Source organism: Lepidochelys kempii, chromosome 12, assembly GCF_965140265.1.
Source record: "Lepidochelys kempii isolate rLepKem1 chromosome 12, rLepKem1.hap2, whole genome shotgun sequence".
Lineage (NCBI taxonomy): Eukaryota > Metazoa > Chordata > Testudines > Cheloniidae > Lepidochelys > Lepidochelys kempii.
This window is the reverse complement of record NC_133267.1, coordinates 4,750,108-4,763,378: the sequence shown is the minus strand read 5'-3', so window position 1 is coordinate 4,763,378 and position 13,271 is coordinate 4,750,108. Positions and strand designations below refer to the sequence as shown.

At 50.1% G+C, this 13,271-nt stretch overlaps 1 protein-coding gene across 1 annotated transcript in view; it reads right to left on the bottom strand.

Moving 5' to 3' along the window:
* The window catches only part of NRN1L (neuritin 1 like), a 32,726-nt gene extending 19,834 nt beyond the window's left edge, over window positions 1-12,892 (bottom strand). The window contains exon 1 of the mRNA XM_073308438.1: window positions 12,818-12,892. Coding sequence (XP_073164539.1) covers window positions 12,818-12,878 — 61 coding nt within the window. The 5' untranslated portion in view covers window positions 12,879-12,892. The remainder of the gene's footprint in view (window positions 1-12,817) is intronic.
* Between the last annotated feature and the right edge of the window lie 379 nt (window positions 12,893-13,271).

Below are 13,271 nucleotides of genomic sequence, written 5' to 3'. Positions count from 1 at the left end.
TCCCCCCCGTCCCACCCACATGGGTCCTGCAAAGGGCTGTGCCTGAGAAAGGCCCCATCGATGTTGTGTGTGGGGGGTGGGGTGGGGATCACACATTGGCTCTGTCAAGGTTCCTTCCCCACTCTGAACTCTAGGGTACGGATGTGGGGACCTGCACGAAAGGCCCCCTAAGCTTATTCTTACCAGCTTAGGTTAAAACTTCCCCAAAGGTACAAATTTTGCTTTGTCCTTGAACCCTATGCTGCCACCACCAAATGTTTAAAACAAAGGACAGGGAAAGAGACCACATGGAGACTTCTTCCCCCAAAATATCCCCCGCAAGCCCTACACCCCCTTTCCTGGGGAGGGCTTGATAAGAATCCTCATCAATTTGTACAGGTGAACACAGACCCAAACCCTTGGATCTTAAAAACAATGAAAAATCAATCAGGTTTTTAAAAGAAGAATTTTAATTAAAGAAAAGGTAAAAGAACCACCTCTGTAAAATCAGGATGGAAAATACCTTATAGGGTAATGAGATTCAAAACTTAGAGAATCCCTCTAGGCAAAACCTTAAGTTACAAAAAGACAAAAACAGGAATCTACATTCCATTCAGCACAGGTTATTTTACCAGCCATTAAAGAAAAGGAAATTTAACACATTTCTAGCTAGATTACTTACTAACTTAACAGGAGTTCTGAGGCTGCATTCCAGATCCGTTCCCGGCAAAAGCATCACACAGACAGACCAAACCCTTTGTTCCCCCCACTCCAGATTTGAAACAAACAATCTTGTCCCCTCATTGGCCATTTTGGGTCAGGTGCCAGCGGGGTTACCTTAGCTTCTTAACCCTTTACGGGTGAAAGGGTTTTGCCTCTGGCCAGGAGGGATTTTATAGCACTGTATACAGAAAGGTGGTTACCCTTCTCTTTATATTTATGACACGCCCCACAAATTGCAGATAGGGTGAAACACTGGCTGTGATTTCTTCCTGGAGCTCTAGGAGAAAACAGAGTTAATAAGACACATGCATCTCTAAATATACTTCTAACTGTATAAAGACTAACAATATTTCCCACATCTCAAGGACGATTTGGACCAGTTGATTCTGGGAAACTTTCATGGGAGAGTGCATCAGCCACTTTGTTAGAAGCTCCTGAGACGTATTGTATGTCGAAATCAAAATCCTGGAGAGCTAAACTCCATCGAATAAGTTTATTATTTCCCTTGGCAACATGAAGCCACTTAAGTGCAGCATGGTCGGTTTGCAGGTGGAAACACCGTCCCCAAACGTATGGGCGTAGCTTTTCCAGAGCGTAGACAATGGCATAACATTCCTTTTCACTGATTGACCAGTGGCTTTCCCTCTCAGACAGCTTCTTGCTGAGAAACACGACAGGGTAGAATTATTGATCCGGTCCTGCCTGCATTAAGATTGCTCCCATACCACGCTCGGATGCATCTGTGGTTACTAGGAACGGTTTGTCAAAGTCTGGGGCCCTTAGCACAGGGTCAGACATGAGTGTCGCTTTAAGCTGGTTAAAGGCCTTCTGACACTCTTCGGTCCCCTGAACGGCATTTGGCTGTTTCTTTTTGGTTAGGTCTGTCAGTGGGGTGACAATTTGGCTGTATTGTGGTACAAATCACCTGTAATATCCGGCCAAGCCTAAGAAGGATTGGACCTGTTTCTTTGACTTTGGGCCAGGCCACTTTTGGATAGCATCCACTTTGGCCTGTAGGGGGTTGATAGTTCTTTGACCCACCTGCTGTCCAAAGTAAGTCACTCTGTTTAGGCCTATTAGACACTTCTTAGCCTTAGCAGTTAGTCCAGCCTCCCTTATGTGCTCGAAGACTTTTCGTAGAAATTCCAGGTGTTCTGCCCAGGAATCCGAAAATATGGCCATATCGTCAAGGTAGGTGACTGCATATTCTCCCAATCATAGAATAATAGAATATCAGGGTTGGAAGGGACCTCAGGAGGTCATCTAGTCCAACCCCCTGCTCAAAGCAGGACCAATCCCCAACTAAATCATCCCAGCCAGGGCTTTCTCAAGCCTGACCTTAAAAACTTCTAAGGAAGGAGATTCCACCACCTCCCTAGGTAACGCATTCCAGTGTTTCACCACCCTCCTAATATCCAACCTAAACCTCCCCCACTGTAATTTGAGACCATTAGTCCTCGTTCTATCATCTGCTAGGATGACCATCTACAAGTTTTTGGAAGGTGGCGGGTGCATTCCCCAGTCTGAAAGGGAGCACATTAAATTCATACAGCCCAACATGTGTGATGAAGGCCGACCTTTCCTTGGCGGATTCATCTAGCAGTACCTGCCAGTACCCCTTGGTTAAGTCCAAGGTTGAGATGAACTGGGCCCGTCCCAGTTTCTCTAATAGTTCATCTGTGCGTGGCACTGGATAGTTGTGTGGGTGTGTTACAGCATTTAGCTTACGGTAGTCCATGCAAAAACTCCCCATCTGGTTTGGGAACTAGAACCACTGGAGATGCCCACGCACTGCCAGAGGGGTGGATTACACCCATTTGTAGCCTTTTCTGGATCTCCCGTTCTATAGCAGTTTTAGCTTGAGGAGACACCTGGTAAGGTGGGGCTCTAATTGGGTGAGCATTACCTATGTCAAGGGACTGGTATGCCCGTTCAGTCAGTCCTGGGGTGGCTGAGAACGTTGGCGCGTAGCTAGTGCACAGCTCCTTGATCTGCTGTTGCTGCGTACGCCCAAGGGTCATGGAGAGGTTCACCTTTTCCACGCCACCAGCACTTTTCCCTGCGTAGTAGACATCTTCGGGCCACTCAGCGTCGTCTCCTCCCTGGGCTGTAAACTGACAAACCTTTAATTCTCTGGAATAAAAGGGCTTTAGAGAATTAATATGGTACACCTTAGGCTTTTGGTTGGAGATGGGGAATGCTAGGAGATAATTAACAGCTCCCAGGCGCTCCTGGCCTGTGAATGGCCCTTCCCACGATGATTCCATTTTACGGGCCTGGAGTGCCTTTAAGACCATGACCCCGTCCCCTACTTTGAAGGAACGCTCTCCGGCATGTTTATCATACCAGGCTTTTTGCTCTTTTTGAGCATCCTGTAGGTTTTCTTTAGCAAGGGCTAGAGAGGTTCAGAGGGTATTTTGTAGGTTGGTTACAAAGTCCAGAATGTTAGTTCCTGGAGAAGGTGTAAATCCCTCCCATTGCTGCTTCACCAACTGTAATGGCCCCTTAACCTTGAGGCCATACACAAGTTAAAATGGTGAAAACCCTAAACTGGGATGTGGTACAGCTCTGTAGGCAAAGAGCAACTGCTGCAACACTAGGCCCCAATCATTGGGGTGCTCATTTACAAACGTACATATCATGGCCCCCAAAGTTCCATTAAACTTCTCAGACAGTCCATTTGTTTGATGATGGTAAGGAGTGGCAACCAAGTGATTCACCCCATGAGCTTCCCAAAGGCTTTCCATGGTTCCTGCCTGGAAATTAGTCCCTGCATCTGTAAGGATGTCGCAGGGCCAACCTACCCTGGCAAAAATGTCTGCTAGTGCCTGGCACGCACTTTTAGTGCTAGAGTTGCTTAGATCTACTGCTTCCGGCCATCGGGTGACAAAATCCATGAAAAATCAGTATGTACTGCTTTCCTCTGGGTGTCTTTTTCAGAAAAGGATCCAGAATATCCACAGCAACTCGCTGAAATGGAACTTCAATGATGGGGAGTGGCTGGAGAGGGGCTTTGACCTGGTCTTGGGGTTTTCCCACTCTTTGGCACACCTCACAAGACCGGACATGGGTAGAAACATCCTTGCCCATTCCCTCCCAGTGGAATGACTTTCCCAAATGGTCTTTGGTCCTGTTCACTCCAGCATGGCCACTAGGATAATCGTAGGCTAAGCTTAAGAGCTTTACCTGGTACTTAGTTGGAACTACCAACTGTCTCCGAGGATGCCAGTCTTCCTGGTGGACACCAGAAAGAGTTTCCTTGTATAAAAGTCCTCTTTCTACAACAAACCTGGATCGATTAGAAGAGCTGAGAGGCAGTGGGTTGCTCCGTGCCGCCGTCCAAGCTCTCTGGAGGCTTTCATCTGCTTCCTGTTCGGTCTGGAACTGCTCCCTTGATGCTGGAGACATCAGTTCCTCATTGGATTGTGGACCTGGGCTTGGTCCCTCTGGAAGCGATGTAGGGGATGGGGCTGTTTCCGTGGACTGTGAACCGCTCTCCACTGGTGCACTATGTTGGGGTTCAGGCTCCGGCTGAGCCTCTTGTGTAGGGTTATCGGCTGCTGCTGGTGCAGGTTCGGTGGGGCCCTCTGGTGTTGGGGTTGCAAGTACTAGATTCAGTGCTGGCAATGGGTCTGGTGCTGGTTGTCCTGCCGGTTCCGGTTCTGGGACTGGCTCTGTCTGGGACTCTGGGACTTGATCCACTATTGCTGTTGCAGACGTTGGCATGGGGTCCGGGTCCATCACCCCGACCGAGTCCTAGTAGAAGTCTCCAGAACAGAGCTAGGCGTGACAGATTGCTTAGCCTGGCTGCGGGTGACCATTCCCACCTTCTTGGCTAGCTTTACATGATTGGCCAAGTCTTCCCCCAACAGCATGGGGATGGGATAATCATCATAGACCGCAAAAGTCCATGTTCCTGACCAGCCCTTGTACTGGACAGGCAACTTGGCTGTAGGCAAGTCGAAAGAGTTTAACGTGAAGGGTTGAATCGTCACCTGGACCACTGGGTAGATTAAATTGGGGTCCTCCATCCAAAGGAAGCATGGATAGCCAGCACTTGGGCTCTGGTGTCCCTCCACGCAGTGACCTTCTTCCCGCCCACACTCACAGTTTCCCTCCACTCTGAGGGTATCTAGGAGGCATCTGGGCCTGAGGACCTCTGGTGTGATTCTGGTGCAATGAATTGTCATCTGTTGGGGTTCTTGGGGCAGTTGGCCTTTACATGCCCCGGCACGTTACATTTAAAACATCGTCCAGCTGACGGGTCACTGGGGCGAGGTGGGTTGCTGGAGAACGGTGTGGCGGGACGATAAGGTGTCTGGAGCTTTCCTTGGGGTGTAGTTGGGGCCTTGGGCTGCCCCCGGTATAGGGTGTGGTCTGAGGGTGTCCCTTCTGGTATCTGCTCCAACTGCAACCAGGGTTGTTTCTCTCACCTCCCATTTTGTTCTGGTTTGTCCCGCCTCTCTGGTGGTCTGGGACTGCTCGTATCGATCAGCATAAGCAGCAAGACTTTCTGCTGAGTCCGTTTTCTTATCCCATGAACACTGTTTTATATCCTCCTTGGACATATTCAGGAATTGCTCTTGAATCATTAAATCACACATTCCTTCAAAGCTAGTTACACCGCTTCCTTTGACCCATTTATCTAACATATTGTTCATCTGGTTTATAAGCGCCACATTATTTAGTTCAGGTCCTCTCTTAAGGGCTCTAAATTTTACTCAGTAAGTTTCAGGTGTAACTTGAAATTGCTTTAAAACCAAATCCTTGAATTTATTATAGTCAGAAGCCTCATCACTAGGCATCTTATTGAATATGTTCAGAGCTCTTCCAGTCAATTTTGCGACCAATTTGGTCACCTTGTGAGCTTCAGGAATTTTATGGAGTGTGCACAGTCTCTCAAAGGTGAGAAAATGTTCAGCAATATCACTGGATTCATCATACTGTGGACATAGTCGCTCCCATTTGTGGATTGTTGGGTAAGGATTGTTAGGGTTATTCAATATATTCTGCTGAGCCTTTGCCTTCTCCATCTCCAGTGCATGCTTCCTCTTTTTCCTTCTCCTCCAGTTCTTTTTCCTTTGCCTCCATTTCTCTCCGGTGGGCAGCCTCCCTTTCTTTTTCTTTGGCTGCTTGTACATCCGTCTCCATCTGTCTGAGTTCTACCCATCTTTCATGTTCCTTTTGTTTTTCCTCAGCCCCAAATCTGGCTAATTCCAGCTTCTGTTGATTATTGCTTTCTGTCATTCTAACCTCTCTGTTTTTAAGCTAGCTATACCTGAGAGTTAGGAAGAAAAAAAAAACGTGGCTTGTAAAATTTTGCTGTGCTGTAACCTGATACCTATTTCCTCTGATGGCTGTTCTCAGCCTACAGAAAAATCCTTTTGTTATGCCTGCTGCTCTGTCCCCCAGGCAGAGACATAGAATCTACAGCTGCAATCACCTTTTACAAAACCCTTTAAAATCCTGCTGTGCTTCTGGTTCAAAACGATCTCAAAATGATCCCACCGCTCTGCCACCATGTCAAGGTTCCTTCCCCACTCTGAACTCTAGGGTACAGATGTGGGGACCTGCACGAAAGACCCCCTAAGCTTATTCTTACCAGCTTAGGTTAAAAACTTCCCCAAGGTACAAACTTTGCCTTGTCCTTGACCCCTATGGTGCCACCACCAAGTGCTTAAACAAAGAACAGGGAAGGAGCCCACTTGGAGATGTCTTCCCCCAAAATATCCCCCCCAAGCCCTACACCCCCTTTCCTGGGGAGGGCTTGATAAGAATCCTCACCAATTTGTATAGGTGAACACAGACCCAAACCCTTGGATCTTAAGAACAATGAAAAAGCAATCAGGTTCTTAAAAGAGGAATTTTAATAGAAGTAAAAGTAAAAGAATCACCTCTGTAAGCCTCGAGGCCCTATTGCCTAGACTGTAGAGTATAGGCTAGAATATATTTTGATGTTCATATTCCTTACAAGGTAATCAGATTCAAAACATAGAGAATCCCTCTAGGCAAAACCTTAAGTTACAAAAAGACACAAAAACAGGAATCTACATTCCCTCCAGCACAGCTTATTTTACCAGCCATTTGAAAGAATCTTGTCCCCTCATTGTCCATTTTGGGTCAGGTGCCAGTGAGGTTACCTTAGCTTCTTAACCCTTTACAGGTGAAAGGGTTTTGCCTCTGGCCAGGAGGGATTTTATAGCACTGTATACAGAAAGGTGGTTACCCTTCCCTTCATATCTATGACAAGCTCCAAGCAAGCGTTGTTGTTTTCATCTAAACCACCACCACCCACAAAGGAAAAGATCAGGAGCATGCGGAGATCTTTCCACAGGGGGTGTGACGTTGTCCTAACCAGCCCTTGTCTCCCCATGGATGGGCAGAACGGCTCAGCCCTTGGCCCCAGAAAGGGTGCTGAGGTGCAAGGCAGCTCTCGGGCCAGGAAGGGGACAAAGGAAGCCAGGCGTGCGAGATCCAGAGCCCGGGGGTGGGGGGGGCACACAGCGGCTGAGTAGGGAAGAGGGCTCAGGACCTGGCTGCCTGGGGAGCTGCCTCAGGGCAGGTAGGGCCCGAGTGAGGCACAGGCTGGGACACACCTCAGGAGAAGCAGCATATTTGTCGGAAGTCCCAAGCCACTGCCATGCCCTAGGTGAGGGGCTCACACTGGTTAACCCTCAAGCCAAGGCAGCCATCTTGTCCTGGCCCCATGACCAGATGTCAGCACATCCTCTGCTCCTGCCTCTCTCCTCTGCCTGCAAACTGATCCCAAACCCAGTCAGCACCGGGGCTGCCCCATAGCAACGTCCCTGCTGAGGGCATAAAAGCTCCTCCTCACAAGCCATTGGGCTGTCCAGGGGCGCTCTCTCCTGGACATGCAAAACAAACCAGACTGCACGCTAGACTCTCCCCCTGCCCCTGTCCTGGGGTAACTCAATCCAACGCCACCCTGGCCCACAAAGACGACTCCATAGAGCAAAACAACTCAGACCTTTCACACTTCCAGATAACACTGGTGGCCAAGCAGCCAACTTCCCTCGACACTTGGAAAGGTGAATTCTCTCACCCAATTCAGCCAGCTGGCCCCAAGCCTCTTGGGAAAAGCTCAGGAGTTTGCACGCACCTTGCGTTTAAAGGAGTCTCAGACTTGCATGGGAAGGGCATGAAGCAGAAGGCACTGGGGTGGAGAGTGGCCACATGCCCTAGGGAAAGCAACCAGGAGATGACTGGTCTTCAGAACTCTCATTTGGGCCAGGCTACAGCACTGTGCCCAGACAACACAGCAACGGGAGCATGAGGGAGCAGACGGTGGGAGGGTGGTTCAGGGAGATGATTCCAAGGGCAGAAGAGACCATTGTGATCATCTAGTCTGTCGTCATGTATAGCACAGGCCAGAGACCTGCCCAAAAATCATCCCTAGAACAGCCCATCTTGATTGAAAAATTGGCACCGATAGAGAATTCACCACAACCCTTGCTAAGTTGTTCCAATGGTGAATTATTCTCACCGTTAAAAATTTACATGTTCTTTCCAGTCTGAATTTGTCTAGTTTCAACTTCCAGCCATTGGCTCGTGTTAGACTCTCTGCTGGACAGAAGACCCATTATTAACTATTGGTTCCCCGTGTAGTTACTTACAAACTGGGATCAAGTCAGCCCTCCACTTTTCTTTGTTAAGCTAGATAGATTGAGCTCCTTGACTACCACAACAAGGCAGGTTTCTGATCCTTTAATCAATCTCGTGGCTCTTCTCTGACCCCTCTCCAATTTATCAACATCCTTCTTCAGTGGTTTGGCACCAGAACGGGACACAGAATTCTAGCAGTGGTTGCACCAGTGCCAAACACAGAGGTAAAATAACCTCCCTGTTCCCACTCAGCCATCCCATTTATCCATCCCAGGGTCGCATTAGTCCTTTCGGCCACAGGGTCACACTGGGAGCTCACGTTCAGCTGATTATCCACCACGACCCCCAAATGTTTTTCAAAGTCACTGCTTCTCAGGATAGACTTCCCCATTCTGTAAGTATAGCTACATTCTTTGTTCCTAAATGTATACATTTACATTTAGCCATATTAAAAACACACGTTGTTTGCTTGCATCCAGCTTATCAAGCAATCCACATCTCTCTGTATCAGCGACCTGTCCTCTTCATTATTTACCATATCCCCAATTTTTAGATCATCTGCAAATTTTATCAGTGCTGATTTTATGTTTTCTTCCAGTTCATTAATAAACATTTTAAATAGCATAGGGCTAAGAACTGGTCTCTTAAGGACCCTCCTAGAAACACACCACTTGATGATGATTCCCCATTTACAATTACATTTTGAGACCTTTCAGTCAGCCATCTTTTAATACATTTAATGTGGGCCATGTTAATTTTATGTTGCTCTAGTTTTTTAATCTAAAATCCCTTTGTTTCCCTTATCAATTTTCTATAATTCCAAGCTTCTGACTTATACTCATTATCAGCTTCCCTTTTCTTGCATTTGTTATATACGATTTCTTTTTCTTTTCTTCATAGCGGTCTTCACTTCCCCTCTGAACCAGGTCAGTTTAAAGAATATGGTCTTATTCCTCGATTGGGGCTTTGGGGGCATCTAGCAAAGCGTTCTTAAACCACTCCCAACGATCATGGACATTTTTTTCTGATTAAATTCTTCCTCTCAGCTGATTGGGCTCACAAATTGTTTTCGGCCCTGTAATTTGAGCTTTTTAAAGCACCAAGTATATATCACTCATCTGGACTTTATTCTATTTGTGCATTATAAATGTGATCAAATCATGGTCACATGTACCTAAGCTCCCATTCGTTTTTAGTTCTGTGATCAGTTTCTCTTTATCTGTCAAGAAGTAGTCTACTACAGAATTCCCCCATGTTGGATGCAACACTTGGAGAGTTAGGAAATTGTCATCTAGAATATTTAGAAATTCCAAGGATATTTTACTACTAGCAGCATGAGACCTCCAGCGTGCATCACTCAGATTGAAGTGGTCCATGATCATGCAGCGTCTTTTCCTAACGTTGTAAATAGGTGCGTAAGGAGCCGGTCATCCTGTTCCCTAGCGTGATATTGGGCATCTGCAGCAGACGCCAAATACCCCATCTTGTGCTTTATCTGTTCGGACATTGATCTGTAAGCATTCAAGATCATTTTCTTCTGAGTTATCAGTGACTCTGAAACAGGTAATGCCATTTTGGAGACAGAGTGCCACTCCCCTTCCCCTTTGCGCACTTGATTCTTCCACTGATTTGAATATTCCCAACATGGGACTCATCCCCCGAGGTTTTAGTGGTACCAACTAGATCACAGTTATGCTAGTAAGATTCCAATTCCTCTTGTCTGTCATCCTGGCTCCCAGCATCGGTGGAAAGGGAGAAAAACAACACACAAAGAAACCTGAATACAACCATTCCAGTAGGAGGCAGAAGCAGGCAATGGTAACGTCAGGGATTTGTGCGTGTTCATGAGCTGGGAGGCCAGGAGACCCCCTCGCACACACACAAGTTATGTTCCAACTCACATGACCATTGCTGAACGAATTATGACATGCCATTTGCCACAGTCTGCATCTTTGAGATGTTCCCCATGTCAGGAACCTCGCAGGTAAGTTACCTTGTCCAGCAGAGTGCCAGAGTAGGAGAAGCTGCCCAAGACTCTCCCTGCCCCTTAATCCTGCCCTCCTCCCTAACTCTGGCCAGGAACGGCCGCCTGACAAACGTGGTATTTTTATTTGTATTTTTAATATGCTTACCAGGAATAAGACCTCCTGAATGTTCAACAAATAATCCACCCGTAATAAGATCTACTTATCGCCACGCAAAGCAATCTTCCCACACACCAGCCCTGCAGCCTCTCCGGCCTCCTGCATTACGCAGCCCCTTCAGTAGGGCAAAGCAAGCCCGACGTCCCTCTCAAAGCAGGGAGAATGCCCTCAGGAGTGGACATTCCCACTGTGGGAACAACAAAGTCCGTCTTCTTCCTGGGCCAAACTTTACAAAGAGAGCCTCCAGCAACTAAACTCTGGCCTTTTAGCGGGCCGTTTCCTACAAGCCTCCTCTGGGAATAGGAGATGGGCCATCGGGGTTAAAGGGACCTGTGAAGGAGGTTTGGGCCCTTTCCCTCCCTCTCTGGATAAAGAAGGCCCCGAAATAAACACGAAATAACGGATAGAGGCCAGGTGCACACAGTTCTGTCTTTTTACATTTCCCCCCCTCCCTGTTTTCCCTGGAGAAGTGGAAGGCGCAGTCATAAATACCAAGGAAGGGAAACCAGGTTCATTGAGAGGGGAAGGGGTTTTTCATTCAGTCTGTTTGGAGCTTCTTGTTCTGGTTAAAGTTCATTTAATGCCAATCCCCAGCCAACATTTAGGAGAAAAGCTCCTTGGTTAAAGCCACAACCTCATGCTGCCCTTTCAGCGAAGGGCTAAGAAAGCTCCTTGTCCAGCCCTCCAAGGCAAGTCAGGTTGCCTCTAAATGTGATTTTAGCCATGTCAGTTCCAGGATATTAGAGACAAGGTGAGGGAGGTAATCGCTCTTATTGGACCAACCTCTGTTAGCGTAGCTCCAAAGCTTGTCTGTCTCTCTCATCCACTGAAATTGGTCCAATAAAAGACAGTACCTCGCCCACCTTGTCTCTAAGGCAGGACAAATAACCCATCAAATATCAGCCTTTATTTCTCCATCAGAAAGCAGCAGAAAGGGACAAGGCTAGGTTTCCCTGTCCAGGGTGCCTTGGAAAGGGGCCGCATCAGCCTAGCCTGGAAGCTCCTAGAGGGGCAGGGCAGGGGGAGGGATAGCTCAGTGGTTTGAGCATTGGCCTGCTAAACCCAGGGTTGTGAGTTCAATCCTTGAGGGGGCTGTTTAGGGATCTGGGCCAAAAATTGGGGCTTGGTCCTGCTTTGAGCAGGGGGTTGGACTAGATGACCTCCTGAGGTCCCTTCCAACCCTGAGAGTCTATGATTGTCCCTTTCCTACCTTTGGTGCAGCACCTAGCGCAATGGGGTGCTGACCTGTCGCGCCTCTGGGCTCTGCTGGCCTCAGAAGGGTAAAGCTACAAGAATCCCTCCTTTGTTCCGAAGCCCAAGGGGAAAGTGTGTTGTTACAAAGCAGGTTTCAATCCGGACACTGCAGCGCTGGGCTAGAGCGGCGGTTCTCAACCAGGGGTACACACACCCCTGGGGCGCTCAGCGGCCTTCCAGGGGGTGCATCAACTCATCTAGAGACTTGCCTGGTTTTACAACGGGCTGCATAAAAAGCACCAGCGAAGTCAGCACAATGGAAAATCTCAGGCAGGCAATGACTCGTTCATACTGCTCTGAATAGGATAGGCTGAACTGCAAGTACAATAGTTCTGTTCCCAGGGATTTATTTTAATAAGGACATGGTACAAAGGAGAGAGTCAGCCACTGGTCAGTAAGGGGGGCTGCCACACTTCTGTACTCTGATGTCTGATTGCCGAAACAAGTAGTTTTTAAGTGAGGTGAAGCTTGGGGGTAGGCAAGACAAATCAAACTCCCGAAAGTGTGGGGGGGTGTCGGGGGGGAGACAGGCGTCTGGAAAGGTTGAGAGCCACTGGGCTAGAGCATGAGATCCGGGCAGACAACCGCGGGGCCGCACACCACTGCCCCAGCTGGGAAAAACCCACCCAGGGACCCCGGGCAGCCTGGGGGGCTGGGACCCCAGAGGGGGCGGACCATGCTGGGAGGCAGCATCAGACCAGGGTCACCCCCCGTGCCGGGGCGGGGGCCCCAGGGGAGCAGAGTGACCGGGAGGCCCCTGGTTTCTCCGGCGCTCAGAGCCGCCAGCTCCAGCGGGGAAGCCAGGAGAGTCCCCCACTCGCAGCCCCCCAGCCCGGCCCGGCGACCCCGCGGGGAGACCCTGTGCGGGCGCTGCCCCGCAGGCCAGCCGTGTGCCCCCGGCAGCGGGCACCGCTCCCCCCAAGGGGTCCCCCCGGCCCGCCCTGCCCAGCCCTGCTGCAGCTGCCCTCGGGCCCGGGGGCTCCCGGCTGCGCCCCGACTCCCAGCTTGAGCGGACCCCACCGCGGTCAGCCCAGCCCCAACGCCCGGGGGCCCCACGTGGCTGGCCCCAGCCCGCCGCCCGGCCGGGGACTCACCCACGTGCAGCAGCAGCATCGTCCCCAGCCAAGCGGGCAGCTTCCAGCGGCCGCTGCCCATGGTGCCCGGTGCCCGCCCCGTGCGCCCGGCTCCGCGCAGCCGGCAGCCTCCTCTCGGCGCCCCGGGCGGGTCCCCGCCCCCCGCCGGCCCATCGCCCCGCCCCATGGCGCCCACGGGGCTCCACGTCTCCAGCGCGGCTCCCGGGCCCTGCCCCTCCGCCGCGGGGCTCTGGCCCCCCCGGGGAGCCGCGCCTCCCCGGCGGCCCCACGATACCACCCGGCCCCTTCCAAGCAGGCGCGTCTCCTGCGAAGGGGACAGCACCGGGGAGCCAGGTTCCAAACGATCAAAGCCCCTGCGCCGCCCCCCTGCTAGTCCTCCCAGCCGGCGGCTCTGGCAGGTGCCAGTCCTTCCAGCTCCTCCCAAGGACCGGGGCCCCCTTGGGCAGAAGATCCT